Below are 21,858 nucleotides of genomic sequence, written 5' to 3'. Positions count from 1 at the left end.
GATATCTCTCATCTTTGTGGAATAAATACGATATAGTATAGTTGGGAGTCTGTAAGTTGTCAATCATATTACGTTAAAAAAAAATCCTTATCGAATTTGACGTGCGCGTGCAAAGGAAGTTATTCTAATTGTGAGAATCCCTGTCAATTCTGTATGGATTCATACAGAATGTGTGCAAGAGTCAGATGGAAATATGTCTAAATATAGCATTTCCGAGAAAATTTCCATCACCACGATTTTCCAGGGTCTTTTTCCCGTACACTGCGCTTCCCCCGGACAAAGCCCCTCAATGGGGGCGTGGGGGAGACCAAACAGAGAGAAAGAGAGAGAGACGTGGCATACAATTTTGCGGGTGTGTTTTTCCTCTAAAGGTTAAATGCGTATTGATTGTGCGTAGCAATGGCGACATGAGCTTCAATTACGAAAGGCTCAGTAATTGCATTTTTAAATATAAATTTTTCTCTCTGATGTCTTTGACGTAACTACCAAACGCAACGTGCAAAATTTTCAATGTTCTCAGCATCTGCTTAATTTGATATTAACAATAAAACACACTTTAATTTGACAAAAGGGGGGAATGAAGGGAGGAAGCACAATTATTATGTGTGGATAGAATAATAAATTGTGAATTTGTACAGCAATTATTAATAGTATTTCCACCACCATCGCGCCGCTAAATTGCTATCAATTAACAATTTTATGTGTAAAGAAAAAGCCAATGCTTTTTCTCACATATCATTTTCTTATTGAACGATTCAATGGTGGAGGAGGGAGAGAGAGAAATAAAATTAAAAATTTTACGCGAGAATTTTCCGACACATTTTCCATTCACACCGTGTGTGACTATAAATAATTACGTTTTTTATATTCCTCTTAACTATAGCCAGAAGAGGTATGTTATAGGAGTTTGTGTGTATGAGAATGAGAAAGGAAAAACCACGTTTTTCCATTTATAAATGCACCTCTATCTTCAATCGTCATCCGCACAAATGCTATTTCCACGTTGGAAAATGCAACGTGCATCGCGAGTTCTTTTCTTTGCTAAATGCCATGTTGCACAGAGGTCATTGGAACAAATGGAAAAAATCTCATTAGCATTTTTTGCCATCCACACACACTTCACTTCTTGTGCTTTTTCTATTTTGTGTGAAAAAGGTGGAAAATTGAATTTCAGTGTTGAGATACCGATACGGAAAATTCAACCTCTTCTTGACACTCCTGAGTGACTCTCACTTGAGCTTTTCAATTGCTGTGGAGCAAATTAAATTAATTAGTGAAAATCTGGTGAAGAGATCCCCAGGCAGGCAGAGGTTTTTCCTTTCACATAGGTCAAGGTTGCACGTGGAGGGACTCAGAGTCTGTCATCTATCCCTCGTGTGAACTCACCCGTGAGTGTTTGTGGCTCATTGAATCGTAATGAATTATTTCATCTCAATGGTGTGTGAAAGAGAAAATTGCCATGAAGAAAACACGGATGTGACAATCATAGGACAGTTACTAAGAGAAACCCATTTGTATGGATTACCAAGAAAACTGAAGACATGTTAGATTGGTTGAGATGGTGGAAAAATTGGATGGTTTGCAATGTTAAGAGTTCAGATGTAGTCATATTGTTGTACTTTTCTACCTCTGAAATTTCATCACAACTGATTAGAATTCATTTCGGCAAAATATTTTACTTGATATCTTTTATTATAAATACCTTTTTTGCACGAGGAATTACGTCGCCTTGAGAAAATGACGAAAAACGATCTTCTTTCTTTCCACGAAATGAAATTGGCACTTCTTGAATTACATACGAGATACCACAAGATCCTGTTGTTATCAGATAGCAAATGGTGTTATATATTGTTCCACAATAGATAGAGAGAGAGGGGAGAGATGAAATACTATGTAGATAGAGTATAATATAATTTATTGTGCTTTTTCCCAAGTCGACAATACATGTACTCATCTTTGGGAATTTTCCTAGGGATGGTATTTTAATTTAGAGAGCTCTTTGGCATATTTTTCCGAAGGGTGCCTCAGTAATCCAATAAAAAGCCCATTGCTTTATGAGTTATTAAATTTATATTGGTCAAAATTCCACGATTTCTTTGGTAAAGAACCCAATCACAAGGCACCTCCACTGGGAGTAGGTTTTTTGGGTGAAAATAGTACTCGAAGATGATTCTTTCATCTCTCTACAATAAATTCATGCAAAAATATCCATTAGTGTTGACTAAAAATAGCGAAAGTAGCAAAATATATACGAGGCATCTCCATCGTGCGCACAAATGACACTGTTCAAGGTTGAAGGAAACAATAGTAAATTCTATGTTGCCTCTATTTCTGTATGACATTCCATATCTCAACCCTGTAGTCTCACGTCCACCCTCGGTATTTGTTCAATATTACCGATTCTCGTATTTGCCTCATACACCATTCAGGCCGCCAACAATTGATGGCTTGACGTAACAATTTGCCCGGGTTATTTTCCTCTTTTTTCCACTCGTTCTTTCACCTATACTTGAACGGAGAGTGAAAAGACTGCGCGTGGTGGGTGACAAGATGTAGAAAGGGTGGCAATTTTTCCTACAGTCTGAGCTAATGTGCCATTTGAAGTACAGCTGTGCTGTGATTTAATACAAATTTATCGGCAGAGTGTATGCGGGGTGTCGTCATGATTTTGGCAAATATTGATTTTTTGCAATCTCAAGGGCACGACGGAGAACTTACGTGGGTGTTTATAGCGAAGAGAGACAGAATAGGGCGTCGAATAGAGATGAATAAATTCGCCCAGTGTCATCCGCACTCTGCGTGTGCTTGCACATGTGTTAGTTTCTCCCGGTTTGTGTCTCTCATTCAGTGGCTCTGGATGAAAATCCCAATCTGTTGAGTAAATCAATGAAGGTGTATGCGCGAGTTTTCCAAGATATATTCATCCCCTTTTTTCGCCCTCTCACTTTATTCTCAGGAAATTCTAGACAGGGAGATCAAGTTTTGGTATACAAAGTTTTCTGCCCGTGTCAGGTTGGGTGAAATTGTAGGAACTGTGGTTATTGATTTCACACACATTTTGCGCTTAACCATGTTCGCAAATACTCCCCGGCGTGTCTCTCTCCCTAGAAATACGATGTGCGCAAAACTTTCATCACCCCTCAGCATTGCACAGGATACAAATACAGCAAAACAGCTGAAAATGGAAAAGTGTTTTCATACACAAGGCCACATGACTGTAGTATTTCCATCGACACTCGTTTCAACCCTATGGATTTTCTCAGTTGATGGTTAACCAGACGAGTGTCGTAAAGATTGAATTTTTTAGATGATGATTGTGTTAGCTGCATATTTTCGGCATGAAATTGTCATTCATCACAAGAAGGTGATCAAGAATATGATTTCCAATGAAGTTTATAATCACTACTGCCTTGGTTATAAAAGATCATTACTCAAAAGGCGATGCACTGGATAATGCAGTGATTTCTTTATCCTTACGGCAATTGTGGGTGATGGTGACGCAATATATGTAAGTGAATTGTGGTTCTTTGCGGGGATACCGTAGTGTGTATTCATGGTGGAAATCCATACTTTGCGCTTGTGTGCGACAGCGGTGGAAAAGGGGGTCGTATTTCCCAACAAAATGCTCTCCATTCATAGAAAGACGAACTCACACATTGCTGCAAACTTGACATTCATAAGAATTTACATGAGAGTGTGCTGGTTGTTTCTTTTTCGTGTTTGTTTTACTTTTTTTTCTTTTTTCTGACATGTGAAATAAGAGTGTCTAATTTTGTCTCTCTCTCCCACATTCCTCCCCATTATTCTCCATCGGACGGGTTTTCCGTGCTTCTTTTCTCTGTGCGCTGTGGGGTGTGAATGTTGTTTAGAGGCGACTTGCTTATGCGAGAGAACTCTCCATCTTTTGGCGTAGTGGGTGTTTTAGTGATTTGTTCCCCAGGGTGAGAGAAATGGCCAGATAAATAGCACATCTGTCTTCATGTCAATTTTCACGCAATTTATCGCGGTGTGGAACACATGATTTTTCATTGTGAGAAGGAAAACAACGTCTCGAGTGGCGAATGAGAGTGAGATCGTGACCACCGGGCGCCTCCACTGCACGCGAAGCTTTCAAGCAAATATTTACAGAAAATATTTCACATAACAAGATGTGTGTTTTCATCTTTATCCGCGATAGTGAAAATTTATTGTTGCCTCTCGGTTGCTTTTTTCCCATTCCTCTGGGGCCAATTGATGTGTGTTTAGTTGACGGAATGGATTTTATTTAAAAGCATTGCTGATGAGTTCAGAGCTAGTTTATATCGTCTCACTCGCGCTGGTGTACATTTCAAGTGGGTGTTTCTGTGGTGTTGATACGCGACTTCACAGCACACACCTCATTCTATCAATGAATTTTCCATCTCGCTCACTGTGTCTCTCCTTTTCGGACTCAGTGGTGTGCAATAGAGTGTGAGAAAGAGGAAGTTAGTGGCAGCGGGAAAAAGCGCGAGGAGAAGCTATATGTCTGAACCGATAGTAAATGTGGTGTACGTGCTGTGGACTCTTTTTTGAATGCTTTTCCTCTCTAAAACGATCCCACACTGAGCGCGCGTCACCACACAAATGATTTTCTAAAATAGATTTTTTCCTACCACACAGCATTTCTTCTCTAACACACACCTTTCGCACGCCCCTGTGCAAATCATGCCATGTGTGACTGAAAATACGAGTAAGAGCTTCAATTGTAATCTTTGATCACTTCTGAAACCCCTTATCGGAGCAGACAATTTTTTGTTTCTCGGGAAAATCCACAAGAAGCCGTGTGCTGAGGAGTGTCCTTATCGCGTCTTCCATGCTCCTCTGATGAATGCTGCGGTGGCGTGATTGAGATATTTTGGATAACAGCAATCTATTAAGGTGCTGAGATTCCACATCTGAGTTCTGAATTTTTATATATCGGCTTTTTCTTTTTCCCCCTTTAGAATCTATCGAGAAAAAAACAATGTGACACTTTGAGTTTACTTCTTAATTTGCCTCCTAAAGTTCAGTTCCACGTAGGCTAAACACAACTGGTGCTTTTTTTTGATTGCGTGGAAATGAGTGATCTATAGGAGATTTTTGAGAGGCACTTAGTCACAACCACAGCAAAATTTTCAGCCATGCGTCTTGACAACAGCTGAGCTTTGTGCCAATGTTTTTGCAGATAAAAAACGAGAATTGTATTTTGTGTGCTTATGTTTGATAATGAATGATGATGGAATGTGTGATTATAATACACCCACTTTTCTCCTCAAATTCTCTTCACTCGTGTGTGATACTTCAAAAGTAAATTTATGTGGTGTTTTCATTTAATTAAGCAGCGAAATCTTATCAGCTGTAAATTGCGAATTGTATAAGGCCGTGTGGTGGGTGTGTTGGCGCAAAAAAAGCCAGCCACACAACAAACACCTATTTTTTCCTGCACAATCCCAGTGTGGAATTATTGAAGGTGCTCTGAATGAGTGGCAGAGTTGATTGTCATCTTGTGTTGAATTCGCTTGATTAGATAAAGATTGATGTTGTGTGTTTTTTTTCACACTCGAAGTGGATTGACGTCACGGTGAGCATGATTGATCTTGAAAAATCTTCTTGACTTTTGCAAGACTCGCACACTCAAGGTTGAGTTGTTGATCATGCACAAGTGTGTTCGCTTATCTGTTATCAAGTGGGTGGGATCAGTGTGAAATATTCCACAATTCTACAAACAATGAATGAAAGACGCGCGAGTCTGTAGTAGCTTTTCATCTCACTAATCTCTCCCCTCTAAGATAGTGTGGCAATTCTGCCCCGAGTCTTGAGTGTGAACTTTTCAAGGTGAGGGTTGAAAGTTATCGATTAAAGTGCTGTACTTTCACTTAATTACATCTCTCGAGTGATATTTTTATCCGTAATACCATTTTTTTGGCTCGTGTGAGAAATCAATGAAATTGGGGGAAATTTTCAGTTATTTTCTCCTGAGGCGCTTTCCTTTGGCGATGAGGGTGAAATAGAAATTGATTTTCCTCCTTTATACCATATATGTGTGTGTGATAAAATATCTCTACTGTATTATTTAATTGGAATACTTGGATGGCAGTTATCGTAACCAGAGCCAAAATGCTGCCCTTTTCTCCTTCGCAGTTCACCATTGTCGCCTGTGGAAAAGTTCTTTCGGTCGACACGCTGGGATTTCCGAATATCTGCGGCTGGTCACGGTGTCTTATGTTTTGTGGGAAAACACTCGTTCAAAGTGGATTGTTCCATATAGAGTGAGGGGAGCGGGAGAGAAACAGAGGAGGAGACGATATCAGTTGATGTTTGTGTAAATTTTCGGTCACGAGACCAACTTCGATGGCTTTAGATTGGCTTTTGCGTGAATTTCCTCGATTTCTGTGTTGCCTCTGGGTCTACGTGTGTGCGTGTATGTGTGAGTCATTGTCACCTTGACCTTGAGAGTGGCTGGAAAATGAGAGAAAAGCCGGGGAGGGAAAAGTATTTCTCGTGTTTATCGAAGAAAAATTCTATTTTGAATATTTAATCGATGAAAATGACTCCATTAACTCATTTGAGTCTCACTTTCCTTTTCTCTTTCTGCTTTATTCACTTACAGATCCTGACAAGAGGAGTCACTCTGCGCCATCCCAAAAGGCTGTCTCCATCGTCTCCCAAGTGAGGCTGTGAATTGAATGAGAAGTCGTCGCGTACCGAAGGAGTCAAGGCAAGAGAGTGTGTCACGAATGCGTGTGCATTCGCCAGTGTCACTGCCACAAATACCAGCACCATCAGGCATCATCGGGAAAGTGTGGCTGGTGGAGGACGTGCGACCGTGGTCGCTGAGGAGGACTTGGACAGACGGCCGATGTTATCAGCCGTAGAGAGTCACCTGGGGCCCAGTCGGGCGTACCATCCGTTCGTGGGTCCCACGGTCACGGCTCTCGTGCCCAATTGCCATCCGATCTCATCATTTCCGCCCCTCAACACCGCCCCGACTAACATGTCGGCGGCGGAGTTTGCCAGGCCGCAGCCCAAAGCAAGGTAAGCAACATCCCTGCACAATGAACTGAGCTGGCTGATGATGATTCGTGGAAGAAGTGGAAAAGGTATTCAGTGTAAAGGAAAATCAAAAGCTTTGACGTAACAAACTCTAATTGTGTAGGATTAATGAATGCTCATTTCTGTGAAATGCTCAAAGGAAGTTTTGAGATCCAAATTGTGACGCGTGTGTTCGCGCAAAAAGGGGAAATTTTATGCTGAAAGCTCAGCTGAGCTTTAATGAATTTTAATACAAGACTATTAAAGGATTTAATTGGAGTGCCAATTAGAAATCTATGTGGGTGTTTTGCTTCCTTGCGTTGGATCAATGGGAGGATTTTTGTCTCTTCCACGAATACAGAAAATTTTTGTTGGGCTGCAATTGACGTTTATACTGTGATGCTTTTTACAGATACAACGGCAGCAGTTTGTCGTCTCGGAGCACCTTGGCGACATCGCCGCGCTCCAAGTACATCGAACAGACGGGACCTGTGAACCTGGCCGTGGGATCGGGCAGTGCCGCCTCGAGTCCTCACTCGCCGAAGATGGATACACTGCCGGCCGTGACGCAGCAGCCGCCGCTGCTCTACGATGCCGCCTCTACATTCTCCCAGCCCCTCAATTACTCAGGTCTCTATGGGCGCCCCACGGCTGGGCTCTATGGGCGTTCAGGCCTCTATCCGCTCCACTCACTTGCGCCGCCACCGCCTAGTCGCGCCCACGGCACCTACATTGCCCCACAGCTGGACTACCACTCCGCGGCGCCCTTCCTCTCGGCTGTGCCATACTCGCCGGCGCCGGCGAGCCTCCAGCCACCGCCCGCCGAGACGCCTGCCGGCGCGTCCATACTGAAGAAGACCACCGCGGCATCCAACGCGTTCTGCCCACCCAAGGAGACGAAGAACAGCGTGAGCTTCAAAGTGCCATCGGGCAAGGAGGGTTCGCTGAAGCACAGAATCCTCACCAGGCCCTACAGCGAGCGCGAGTCCACCAAGAGGAAATCCCCCAGCAGAACCATCCCATCGACTGTCGTGAGGTGAGAACGGTCTTTCCAGCTTCTAAAGGTTTAGCTTATCGCGACCTGCGTTTTTTATGCCAACTCAGACGAGTGAAAGAATGAGCAAATACTGCCATTTATACACAAAAGTCACGCAACGAGCTGAGAAATGAGTTGATAAGGTTTTGATATTAGCAAAAATCTCAAAAAAGAGGTTTTCTTTAACCATTAAAAAGCTATTCTTTAGAGGTTTTAAGACGATATGTCCTTTTTACAGCAGCACCACGACTGTGAAACCCAACTTTAGCAAAGGGGTCCTCATTGATTTGGGCAACGGCGAGATGCGTCGCGTCGAGGACATGCGAACGGAGGATTTCCTGACTTCGTCAGCAAAGACTCCCGGATTGGAATTAGTCGATTCCACTGTGCTGAAGATTTCTCCTGGCGGAAGTGACGTGGTCGTGACTCTGCACTGTGTGAAGCACAAATCAAAGGTGAGATGAGTGATTAATCTATAATAATTCTTGGCCTAACCCTGTCATTTTGTGTTGCTTGTTAGGTTCACTTGAGCGTCTATCCGGAGCATCCGTTCTTCGTCTACCGGCAGGGCTGGGCGTCGTGCAATCCAGAAGGCACCCTGCGTGTGCATGGCCTCAAGTGTCACCCACTGCACGTGGGCGACGTGTGCATTTCCCTACGACAGAAGGATCCTCAGCCCGGCGGTGCGGAGCCAATGTCTGTGACGGTCCCTGACGCGGGCTCGCGAGAGCCACCGCTGGCGTCGCCGCCTGTGCAGCAACAGCCGCAGAATCTGTCTCGGAAGGCCATCCAGCAGATCGAGGGGGTGACGTACCATCCAAAGTATAGAAGTACAAGTGGCATCGGCCAAATGGAGAATCCACCGCCTCAGAGTGCATCCACGACCATAAATCATAGTATTCAAAGTATTGTGATGAGCATCAATGACGACCAGAGGCGCTATCAGCAGCACTTCCATCCACTGCACCACACATACTACAATCCCCACGAGATGATCCCGCCGCGCCCCGATGATGCCATGCAACAGGAGTCGAAGAAGAGGCGCTGGTCAGCGCCGGATAACATGCACGAGGAGGAGAACACGTTCGCCGGCGGCGCTTATCCACCACCACACAAACTTGCTAGTCATTGAAGATCTTCTCACGGGAGGTTTTGAGCGGGACAAGGTAAGGAAAGGTCATTATAATGTTTATTGATCAAATTGTCACGCGTTTCCGATGAAATCTTGGAGAAGGATTGGGGATTTCCCTTGAGTCTTGGAAGTGCTTTGACTTTCTCAATGTTTGGGGATTGCATGGGCATCAAACGATCCACTCTGTGTGTGGAGTTAGTTGAATTTTATAGAGAGGTTGTTGGAAAATCCCTTAATCTTTCTCCACTGTGTCAACTAAAGATAAGAGAGAAGAAATAGTAGAACTACATGGATATGAAATATTTGAGAAAGAATATAAACACAATAGATAATAATTCAGTTTACTGACCTCCATAGAAGGTTGTGTAGAGTTTGAAAGAAAAGTAAACGTCAATATGCTGAGGAAATATTGTAAGAAATTTCACAATAGGATTAAATAATAATGGAAAAAATGAGGAGTATAAATAATTTTATCACATGAAACGTGAGAAAACTACCTCAAGTTGCAAAGTTTTAAAAAAGATTCACAAGTAAAATGAAGAACAGAGAAAATATTACGTGGACACGAGAAGGAATACAAAAAGAACACTTAATGTTTATTATTTTGTATAAATTATTGAATGAAAATATCGATCTCATTTATATTTGTAATGTTTTTTTTTTTATTTCTGAGAGCCAGTTTATTCATCTGCGCACAGAGTTTCTCTCTGCGTGAGGAAAAAAAGAGAAACAAAGATGCAAGAAAGAGTAGAATTGTATAGGATCCTTTTAAATTCCTTTTTATATACAATATTTACTGGAGTGCAAAGTAATTGTTTAATTTTCTCTCTTTTCGTGGAAAGATGATATTATAAGGAAAAAATGCGCAGGAAGTTTTACAACGGAATGATGAGAAGAGGAAAAATACAAAATAATTGTGCCTTTTTTATTAGAACTTATTTAAAGAGATTCATTTCTTCATTTCTATCCCATCTGTTTATTACATATTTTTGCAATACTTTCCTATCATGCTGATTATTCTCTAAAGACAAATGTAGAAATTTGAGGATGAAAAGTTTTGATATGAGTGAAATAAAATAATATCCATTTACGATTGATGTTTCTTTATGAGAGACGATGAGAAGAAAATATGTGCAAAATAATTAAATAATAAAATGTATATAAAATGTAAGGAAAATACAATACAAAGAAACTTTATTGGCTCCGTCTGCTGTAATGATCATTTCAAAATGAGAATGAAGAAATAGGATAATAAATTTCTAAGTGTATAGTACACAATATAGAAATATTGAAAAGAAATCTGAAGGAAAAAAAATTATCATACAAAAATGTGTCGAAGGAGAATATGGGAAAAATACGAATGGAAAAAAGAATAGATGTGTAAATATTTGTGATATAATATTATTTAAAAGAAAGAAAAAACCACACACAGAAAATGAAAAAAATTTATGTGAAATGTAATTTTTTATATTTAGGAAAAGATGAGAAAACTTGGACATTTTCCGTGGCATTTCTCAGAAGAAAGAATGCAGAAATTTTGACAGAATAATGAAGTATCGCAAAAATAAAAACTAATTTATGTAAATAGGATTCTATGTGAATGCAAAATGAAACAGGATACACATTTCTCTTCAAGAGAATAAGAATAATGCAATTGAGAAATGATGAAAAACGAAATGTTGGAAAATTATATTCTTGAAAATATTTTTGTATTGTTGTAGAAGAAAAATGAAAAATTATATATTGTATGTAACAATTGAAAAAAAAATTGACAAGAGGAGAAAAGATATGAAATATTCAAAATGCTGAAATAAGGAAAATATATAAAGTTATTGAAAAATCATGTTGTTTTCCTGTGATTCTTCTTAAAGTCCTAGTGTGATCGTTTAAATTATTTTCTGACAAACTTTCGTGAGTTCTCTTCTGGAATAAATGCCAGTATTTCCAGAATGGCCACCAAGTCATACTGTTTCACTGATGTTTCAGTCGTGCTTCATCCATGCTCGAGAGCAACGGCAATTCAAACTCAATATGTTTCAAGTTAAAGTATACATTTAATAGGCGCAATACATCAAAATGTGAGGGAACGTACATTTACAACGAAGCGACTTAAATATAATTACTCAGGGAGGAATTAATATACAAAAAGTACAGAGTAATGTTAAGTAATCCCTAGAAGAGTGGATTCTCGCGGGCTTATTTGAAAGAGTAACACGCGCAGAAGACAAGAAAATAGAGGTGATTTTTAGTTTACGCCAGTCGTCAGGGAGCCATTCATGCGGCACTGAGACATTAACTGGTTGTTGACTCCAATCGCTTGAGTGCACAATCAATTGCAAATACACTCCCAATGCTCCCAATATATTTTCACCTTTCACTCGTGCTCTTCAATCGCCCAGGATCGCTTTCCTTGGGAATCACGAGTCTCTGGCAATGACTGTAGTTCTGGGGAATGACAAGAAGGGATACCAGTGAGTGTCAGAGGAAAGTGGTGGAAATAAATTTATACACCTACATATTCCCAAAGGAGATGTTTTTGTGCTCAGCACCGCCATTTGTGAATGCCATTGCGGACCCACCGTTCTTCAGAATGCCACTGGGCGGACTGCTCTCGGTCTTCCTCAGCTCTGGTTTGCTAGGAATGGTGATCATCACGCGATTTGCCATCCCATTGCTCTTCTCAATATTCGTCGAATTGCTCTTCTGCAGCAACGCCTTGCCATTCTCCACACAAGATCCATCTTTCTTGTCTCCATTCACCGTAACAGTCGTTGTCATTCCATTGACACCCCCATTTTCCTGTGAAATATAGGTAATTCCGCATGAAAAAGCGCAATAATGACTCCGCTATTGATAAGGAAATGTTAATTCTCAAGCAAACACTTAACTTGAAAAAAAACACCAAGTGATAATAGAAATGGAGTGTTTTTCTTTCTCTCGTTTTTCTTTACATAATTGATGAAAAACATCAATTTGTTTTACACAATAGTGTAATGCCACACACTGAGTGCAAGAAAAGGTGAAAATGGCGTGGAAAGTGATTCAAAAGTAATTATTAGGTATAGAAATCAGTGGTACAGTTGAAGTTAATTGCTCGTGTGCAGAATTGAGAAAAAATGGGACGAATTTTCACGGAAGAATGAATCAATTGTTAATTAGACGGTGTGAATTTTATAAATTCAATTTGATATGATCGTAATTTAACACTACTTAACATCAATCATTGTTTAGGTATTATGCAGCTATTTAAATCACTTATACTTGATGGTTCAAATAAAAAAGAAGCACACATTTAAATACAATGCTCGGGAGGGACAAATTGGAGCGAGAATTTTTCAAGTTCACACACCTGACCATTTTCTACGCGTTCTTATTGTGCTCTTATCACAGAAATTTAATTGGCAAAACATGTCAAAATCGACTTACCAGCTCGTGATCGGATCGCTTCTTCAGATTCGATCGCGACAGTGTCATCTCCAGCTCGTTTCTCAGTCGCTGCGACATGTCTTCGTCGCCTCCATTGCGAGAATTCTCATCGGGACGCGCAATGAAGTTGAATTTGGCCGGCTCCTTGCGCACCATCTGCCCGTACTCGCCAATGGTCACAGACACTGGACGGTGGTTCCTCTTCATCGTCGGAGGACCCGAATTCTGCGGCGCAAAGTACACGGACGGCGGCCTTGGAGGCGGCGAGGATGGATTCGTGAGCTTGAACGACTCAATGGACTCCAGCTCAGCCATATCGCCATTCGCCTTAGCCATCTCGCATGCCGCTACACGGCCCAACGTACCCCTCACGGAGCCCCCATTGGCAGTGTGGTTCCGCACAGGACTCTCGTCCTCGTAATCTGGACTGGGCGACGCCGGCGGACGACACTCGGCGATGTTCTTGGCGCCATCGGCAAAAGGGAGCTGCAGGAAGATAATTACTCACAGTTATTTGCCGTAATTAAATAACTATTTCAAGAGGAAATGGCACTCTTGCAAAAACAAACAAACAAACATTTTGCCGCTTTCAAGTTCACATCTTTTTGCGGAAATTAGCGCTTTTAGTCATATTAAATGAAAGGAAAATCAACACTCGGGAAATATTTTTATAGGAGATCCCATTGAAAATTTTTCACACTTTCGCTGGCAATTCACAGTTGCTCAAAGTGAAATAAAAACTGTTGAGACTCTGAGATAGAATACAAACACAATACCAAACAATACATTGATTACCAAATTCTATCGAATGTGAGCCGCTTAGATTCATTCCTTAATTCTTGTCATTATTTAATTAGCAGCACTGCTGAACTCACCGGAGGCGGAGGTGGAGCGGTCGTAGGCTTGATTCTCGGTGAAGAATTCACTTTGACGAGCGGATGTTTAGCCGGAGCCTGCGGTGGATCCTTGGCCAGAGGCACAGGAATGCCATTGCTGCGCTCAGTCTCCTTCACTTCCTTCGCTTCATTCGCCTGACAATGTCTCTCCTGATGACCGACAAAAGGAATTATTAAAATAAAATCAATACTGTGATGATACAAAATGAATGAAATTAACATAAATTCTTCCATGTGGAAAGATTCTAATCCATACATAGCACTTTTTGCTTTCTGTACTGCAACACCCTTGAGATTTCTTCGCGTGATAAATTCCACAAATCAACTCTCTAATTGTTGCTAATAATTCATTCTTCGTATGTCGAATTTTTATACATTTGCATGTTGCTTTTTTTACGTGACAAATTGTCCACTAAAATATTCTCTCAATGAGACTTCTTAATTCTCATGAAATCGTTGGTCATCCTTCCTTGGCAGTTTGTCTTGGGAGATTTGTTTGTGAAATGGTTGCCTTTTTCAAACCGTGAAGGGTATTAAAAGAAAACCAACACAAATTCAGACACACTCTCATAGGAAGCGTGTGTGTTTGTTACTGAATATTTCTTTTACAATTTTTTGCTTTTTCAACAATCGTAACGAAAGTTTAATTAATGAATGACAGCTAAATCTTGACATAAAAAGCTTCTTTTTTTTTGCTAAAATCGCAATATAATGCAAATTTTTTAAAACAATTTGTTATCGCTGTAATTTAGATAAACAATAAACTTGCAAATTCAGAAGTAAATGAACTTTCTTTATTCAAAAACACTGAGGACAAATCATAAAAAAAAATTATGACATCATTTGAATTAATTGTTGAATTGTGCTCCAAATTAAACAGCTCAAGTTTTACACAAAGTATATTGTTCACACTGATGACTTTATTTTATGAGCCCCTTTAGAGAGGCGTCAAAACACGTTGTGAAGAGTACCCATAATTTTCACACGTGCCTTTATTGCCACTAGCAATTTCCCCCTGTTCTATTTAACTCTCCAGCGTGCGAAGAATCGCGCTCCAGAGGAGAATTATCATTTCAAATTGCACTGCGCGCAGATCACGAGGGCGGGAAGAAGTGCATTTCTTCACAGCGAATCTTCAACAGCCACAATAGTTGTGAAAGATAAGAGAGAAAATTACCTCATAGGTGGAAATTGTCACGAGGGGTTTCACTTTTGTCTGCTTCATTGTGTGAATGGTGATCTGCTTGTGTTCCCAACGAACTTAACCATTAATTTCTGGCCACTTTTGTTGCCGTAAATTTTTGTGTGTCTTTTCCACGAAAAAAAAGTTCACAGTGTCAAGATTGCGATCGAAAAGTCATGCCACCGCAGACAATCAACAAGGGGAGAAAGAAACACTTGTTAACACACGAAAATATACATTTTTACACTCTGAATTCAATTGAATTATTTTCCATAAGACACAATAAGGTCCACATTAATTGGGCATATCTCACAATATACATAACGTTAAATTAAGCAATGGAGAAATAGAGAAGTGAAAACAATCCTCCAGCAAGACTTCTTTCACAAGCCCAACTCTTCCTGTTCTTCCCCAATTAGCGGACACACCGTAAGTCAGGAAGAAGAAATATGAGCGCAACAAGAACTTGCAATTAAATTGATTGAAAATTACTGTGTGTGCGCTGATAAAAAAGAAAAGAGCCTTTCGGTTCTTTTTGCTGAGTTAAGCACCGCGCAAGAAGCGTCACACTTTTTGATTTCACAGCTCTTCTCCCTCTTCTTCCCTTTGCCAACTCCTACAACCATCAATTTATTATTTTTTGTGCAATAAAATGAAAAAAGTCATATAACTTTCAAACTGTGCCTGTCTTGCCCTCTTCTGTTCAGCAAATATCGAAATAATCACACAACAATTTTAATGGTTATAATGGAAAGAGTAAAAATGCCGAGTGAGAGAAGAGTTTCGAGCACTGTAAATCAGTGAAATAGAAAATATGCCGTATAGAATCCATTTAGCTGTTCCTTTCCAATTGCCATTGTTACACAGTCTTCTTCGAGGTGCAGCGCATGTAATTTCGCCAAACCTATTCCTCCTGCTAATTTCACGTCACACACTGTCTGTCTAGGCGGATTCTTTGGCCGAATTCACTGGAAGCCAAAACCGAAAAAACTGCGAGAAAAAAAACAACACGTCCACTCTCGATGTGTATTCACATGAGACTAAACTGAAAAGCGCACACGGACTCACAGCACACAAATCACCCAGTCCAATGTTAATTTATATTGTTGAAATGAAATGTTGTAAAAAAGCGCACCAGCAGAAAAAGATTCGCGTTAGTGGAGGGAAAAATACTTCTTAAGACTGAGACGAACTCAGCAGTGCAGCAGAATCTCCGATCTGTATTTGATTCTCCACCTCAAATCGTCTCACGAATTGATTATCTAACCGCGATATGTGTTTTCTTTTTTCTCTCCAATCAAGTACGACTTTACATAGGTAGACAGAAATTGCCCATCAAGGCAGTCTCACTAGGTTGATAAGATTCGAGTGGATGACGTCAATTGTGGGGATGATAATCGTTAAAATTTTGGTTGAAGACATGAAATTTGGTATTCTGTGAATCTCTTCAGAAATTATAATTTTTCGTAAGCACAGAAAAAACACGCAATTTCAATTTAAACTCCACAAGATTCAGAAATTAATCACGAAATATTAATTATCGTCCCCTGACGTCAATGCATAACAACAAAACACGAAATATTTTTCCCCAGAATTGAACAAAAATCACCCTTTTTCCCTCACAATTCATTGGTTGTCAACAAGGTTTCTTTTTCTGCAGAACTTAATGACTTTTGGCACAATTTTCTTTTTACGATTTCACCTCGATTTTCATGCTGACAAATCGTGGAAAAGAAGTCGTGTCAAAATTTTGAGCAATTAACACTATTTCAACTCCCTTTTCTCACCTGTATATCGAGCATTAATCGATTGGTGTGCATGTTTGAACTAGACATTCATTCACAAAAGCTCAGCAACTCTCTCAATCGCAAAAATATTGCATTATTGCATTGTTGATTTGTGAAATTTTCTCACTTTTCCCCCTCCTCAATTCCCCCAAGAGCTCGCGAATCTCCGCAGAAGCGAAGGTTGAGTTCAATTGAATTCCGTGCACATTTGCAAGTAGTAAAAAACTAGGAATAACATATTTAAACTTGATGCAATCTCGAGTCAATTTTCGGCACGATTTCAATCAGCAGGGAAAACGCCGAAATGTAGGCAAAATACTCACATTCTCAGTCAAATCGTTTTCTTCGCTGTTTTTGAACATTTTCCGGTGAGCTCTCTTGAATTCACTCATTAAAGCATTATGCCTGTCGTTGTCGTGACCTCCGAGGGAGTTACCAATCTTCCTCGTCTGTGACTGGATCTTCTCGCACTTCGCTTCGATGCTCTCGCCAGAATTCTCCTTCAAGCGTTGCTGCAATGGCACAATAAGAATCTCTTAGATAATGAATTTCATCAGTATGTTCTAACAATATCTCACCACTGCTCTTCTCTTGAGCTCATCGCTAATTGCACTACTCAGACTGGATGTGCATCCCGACGAGGTGCTGGCAATGGATGGTGTTCTCGCATGTCCAGGCGTTTGAAAGCAAGGCGGAGGAGGTGGAATAGATCCGCTAGATGGCTCAGAAGCACCAGGACTTCTGTGCACCTCCACAATGACTGTTTTGGTTTCACTTTGCCGCGAGACGAAGCAAATGTCCGCAAGCTTGCTCCTGTCTGGAGTCTCTTCGTCATCCACAAAGCCTGTGTCATCGCCCACTTCAGGCGAGACATGAACTCTCGTGGCTTGACGTCCAGACGACACTTCAACGGCACTGAGGTGAGGAATGACTGTGTTGTTAATGACTGTTCCCGAATCTGAGAGCTTTATGATTGTGGTGTTGGAATTCTTGGCATTCTTGTCGTGCTCTTCGGGGACTCTTGGCGGCGCGACTGGATGCAGTTTGTCCATTCGGCGATCGATCTCACTGCCTCTCTCCCAACTTTTTGGTCGTCTCGTGCCACCCATGGAGACGTCGAGGTGGCCATTCTCCTCGCGCACCATGCTGAGCCTCTTGGACGCCTGATCGCCCCAGCAAGGACTCTGATCCCCACCAGTCACACTGCTGGCGGAACTATTGTATCCACTCGACTCTCCGGGGAAGAGATCCAGGCCAGCAGCTGTGCGAATTACCAAATCCAGTCGACTCGATGACTTCATAATGGCCACAGCTTCACTGAAAAGAATGTCTGCGAAATCCATTCCATTGCAGCTCAATAGTTGATCTCCTGGACGAAGACCTGCATCTCTGGCTACACCAATCTGAAAGGAAGTGCGCAAATGTTTGAACATTAACTTTGTTTAGATATCAATTTATATGTATTACCTCCTTTGTGAACTGCACAAATATTCCCGGCTTCCATTCGGGCCCTTTGCAGATTCCCAGACCGAGTTTGCTCCTCGGCGCCACATTGAGTGTCACACGAATATCTCTGCTTCCGGCGTCATCCAGTTCTGTCGGCGAGACCTGGGCTCCCTTGAGCGGCACAATGTGCCAACTGAGCGGATCGCAGGCCCTTCTGGTTTGCAGAGAAAGAGGAAGCAAAAGGAAAGGATGTCAGTTGTGAGAAATGTACTTCATCTCATAGATTGACTTACTCTTTGACCGGGATCATGCCGATACCTGCAGTAAACGGAAACATGTGAATTAATTGTTTTTCTTTAATCTTACATTGGTAATTGTATTTAATGAACGGTTTGCATTTAATTGGGCCACCACAGGCTTAATTGTAATCTCAGTCAATTAAGACTTTGGAAAATTTCATGAAATTTTATATCGGAAATTTGTATTGAAACATTTGAAACAAATACTAGAGGCAAGTGTTTAAATTTTGTCCATACAAGGTCCAATACTGTCTATAGACAAATCAGACAAAACATCGTACGTGCTGCTCAAAAATCATTAACTTATGAAACACTAGTAAATATTTCAACAGAAATTTTCATTATTCCATGCCTCTTTTGTTGTCTATCTTTAACTCTCGATGGAAACCCATTGACCATCGAAGGCATCGAATAAAGTGCACGCTCTAATTACGGATGGTGTATACGAGGTACACACAACATCCAGCAACTCCGGCTGATATTTGCCCAAGAGAGTTGCATCATCGACAAACGCTCCTCGCCACCAGTCACCGTGGAGCCTCACTTGGGGCCCGAAACCACAACAAATATTGCACACATGGGTACATCTCGCTGGCATTTTCCGCGCACAGCCATCGCAGAGTCACCGTGTGGGATGAGAATTTGTGCAGAGAAAACGCGCCAATTGAAGAGGAGGATTTTGCCATCCAGCTTACTCTTTTTGGGCCACATCGCGCGCTGCAATAATTCTCATTAGGCATTAGAAACATATGCATGGTTTTGGGATTAAAGTCATAGAGAAAAATGCCACTGAAAAAATTTGGTCACCGTTGGAGGGCAAAGCCAGTGAAACATGCGTGAAATAAAAGAATCGCGCATTGCCAAAGTGATGAATGGGCTCATTGACTCATTTCAGCGATGATTCCCCCATAAATCAGCAATAAAAGAAACGCACAGGTATTTTGTATGTGGTGCAGCATTGTGAAATGCTGCAGAAGTGAGGGGAGAAGATATATTTCAGTGCGGATAATGCTGTTAAATTAAAAGGTACTTTCTGTTGCTCAAGAATGAAGGTCAACTGTGAGGTGTGCTTTTACAGAATTTATATGCAATTGTTTTATTCTTTTCTGCACACACAGAGTGACAATTTTACCAAATTAATTCTCTCTCTCTCTCTCTTTTGCGTGTGCCTTTCCGATATATGCGCGTACTATTGTAAATTCAAGGGAGGGTCAAACACTCTTTTGCAATCATCAGTGTGGAGTGAATTTAATGTGAGCATCACCGCCCATTCAAATGCACATGGGAAAAATGACGAACCCACGATTGAGAGAGATGTGATTTAAATTGCAACAGAGATGATGCTGTAAATTCATTTTTTATTTTACTACACTCACCACAAAACACTTTCTCCGCATGGTAAAATTGAAACTTTTGACCAACAAAGTGCATAATTTTCCCATCCACAGATGTGTGATAGTGTGACAGAGAGAAAAGGGAAATGAAAAGCCACGATAAGCCCACATAAAACAGAGTCTTTGCCAGTGGGTAAATCAAATTGAATGATATGGAAGATTGTCATCGTATGAGATGTGAACTTTTTCGGATGAGAGTGTCGCACTATAATTGCTTCCTGTATCTTTATTTATAAAATACTTCCTCTTTCTCTCTTAACTTTCAGAGCACTCTCAACAACAACAACAACAAAATCCCACAGAATTGCAAAGAGACAAAGACACCATATATACATAAATTGAGGCACGTGCATATTCCAAACATTCTCTCTCCCTCTCTTTGATAAGACGGTCCTTTCTGGTTATTTTCTCATATGCATAAGTGGTATGCCGTGAGAATATCTTCCCCAGATGTTGCGATCTCGTTATTGTTTCAGGCTCTGCGCCCGAGCCAACTTCCTCGAGAGAGTGAGAGAGGAGAAATACAGTCGCGATTATGGCCGATGACTCTATCAAAAGAGTTCAATGTCTGGTATGGCCCGCCAGTGGACCGTTAGACTCGAGTCTTTTTTCGTGGGTGAAGAACAAGAATAAAGAACCCGGAAATAATTGCATTTGTCGAAAGAATCTGCGCGAAATAAGCACACACTCGCCACAAAAGCAGTGAAGAGACATCAGCAGAGGTGAATCTTCCAGATATGCGATGAGAATTATTATAACAAATCTGGCAGCATCTCTTCTAGAACCTTTACCAATCGCCCGTCGCAAGACGTGCGCCTTTCACCACCAAATATTTCTTACCTCTGACTTTGAGTGTTAAGCGATCCTGAGTGCTTATGAATTGCGAAAGTTCCCGGTGAACTGCATCATCCACGTGATAACCATTTGCTCGTATTATTTGATCTCCGACCTGCAAGATTACCATCGAAGATTACCCAATGAATCCAACAGTGAGAGAAACGATCAATCATACTCTGAGCCCTTGATGATCAGCTTCGCTGCCTTTCTCCACGCGTGACACGAAGAATCCCGTCCCGAACTCCCGTCCGCCGCGAATAGCAAATCCGAAGGATGCATGCGCAGGCGTGGCCAAGAGAGTTCCATTGCGTGCACACGCATGAGGCCTCGTGAGGCGAATCACGCGGATTCTGGGAGCAATTCCGCGACTCGAAGTGATGTCACTGGAACTCGTGGAGCCCTGGATGCTACTGCAGTCCGTCATCATCATGGCTGGACAATGAGAGGCTCTGTGTAACCTGTAGTGAGAAGAGCAAAGCAGGAAGGATGTTATAATTACGTACGATGTTATTTTCTCAACTTGCGCAATTGCCTCGTTTGAATTTATTATCTCTTTTACATAATTTCCCAATGATTACACCTCTAATTTCATCTTCGCACATTTTTCTGCGCTTGATTTCTTTCAGTGAGTGAGTGAGAGCATCATTCTTCGGCCGTTTAAGTGAGAAAAACTAACACCAAACAGTGATTTATATCCACTGGAGATCATATGAGACTGGAACATGACTGAATTAGACGAAGAAAGGTGAAAATGTCTTCATTTATATTCCTATGCCCATCATAGAAGACGAGTAAAAGTTATTTGTATTACAAAATTCTTTCTTCGTCGTTTCTTCCTCCACCTCCTGAGAAAATGATACTCATTGACTCTTTTTTTTTTAATAAAAATCCACTGAACTTTTAAGCAGTTTGGTGAGTGCGTTGAGGTAAAAAAAATAAAATCGCGCGTCTCAATGGAAATGAATAGGAGTGAATGCGAGAAAAAGAGTAGCGGAGATAAAAAGAATTTTTCAGACTATTAAAAGTGAAATATTATTGTGATTCTTTTTCACTCGTGTGTCTTTTCTTCAGCTTCCAACACAGCTCCACGCTAGAAACTAAAGAGGTGGAAGACAAAAAGAGGATGAATACATGTGGATTTAAATTACCATTTCCGGTTTAATGCTCTTTTGTCTCACCGCGAGTCTTCCACATACATATTTAACATGTCTTCTTCCCATTTGCGAAATCTTTTCCCAAATATTTTCCTTTCTTGCTGCGCTGCCGCCTTTCGACAGTTTTATCATCACAGCATTTAATCAAACTGATGAAAAGTGTAAATTATATCAGTCAACATTGTCTTTCAGCGCCGTTTCTTTGCGAAATTGCTTAATGACCAACTTAATTAATGTGG

General features: G+C 41.0%; 2 protein-coding genes across 3 annotated transcripts in view; one reads left to right on the top strand and one right to left on the bottom strand.

Moving 5' to 3' along the window:
- Positions 1-10,552, top strand: part of LOC132261735 (ataxin-1) — a 32,929-nt gene extending 22,377 nt beyond the window's left edge. For both annotated transcript variants that reach the window (XM_059760674.1, XM_059760673.1), the window contains 4 exons: positions 6,608-7,032; positions 7,442-8,065; positions 8,307-8,520; positions 8,586-10,552. In XM_059760674.1, the coding sequence (XP_059616657.1) occupies positions 6,857-7,032; positions 7,442-8,065; positions 8,307-8,520; positions 8,586-9,197 (1,626 nt within the window). In that variant the 5' untranslated portion in view covers positions 6,608-6,856 and the 3' untranslated portion in view covers positions 9,198-10,552. The remainder of the gene's footprint in view (positions 1-6,607; positions 7,033-7,441; positions 8,066-8,306; positions 8,521-8,585) is intronic.
- A 523-nt stretch (positions 10,553-11,075) lies between these two features.
- LOC132263422 (uncharacterized) lies at positions 11,076-20,889 on the bottom strand. The gene is made up of 10 exons (XM_059763184.1): positions 20,641-20,889; positions 20,469-20,577; positions 18,229-18,253; positions 17,957-18,149; positions 17,068-17,892; positions 16,813-17,001; positions 13,487-13,669; positions 12,624-13,109; positions 11,713-11,996; positions 11,076-11,642 (listed from the first exon to the last, which is right to left on the bottom strand). The coding sequence occupies exons 1-10, from the start codon at positions 20,887-20,889 to the stop codon at positions 11,615-11,617; spliced, it is 2,571 nt and encodes an 856-aa protein (XP_059619167.1). The 3' UTR covers positions 11,076-11,614.
- Between the last annotated feature and the right edge of the window lie 969 nt (positions 20,890-21,858).

The sequence above is a fragment of the Phlebotomus argentipes genome, unplaced genomic scaffold (genome assembly GCF_947086385.1).
Source record: "Phlebotomus argentipes unplaced genomic scaffold, Phlebotomus argentipes genome assembly contig_15, whole genome shotgun sequence".
Classification (NCBI taxonomy): Eukaryota; Metazoa; Arthropoda; class Insecta; order Diptera; family Psychodidae; genus Phlebotomus; species Phlebotomus argentipes.
The sequence above is the reverse complement of the archived record's forward strand: the minus strand, read 5'-3'. Positions and strand labels throughout refer to the sequence as shown.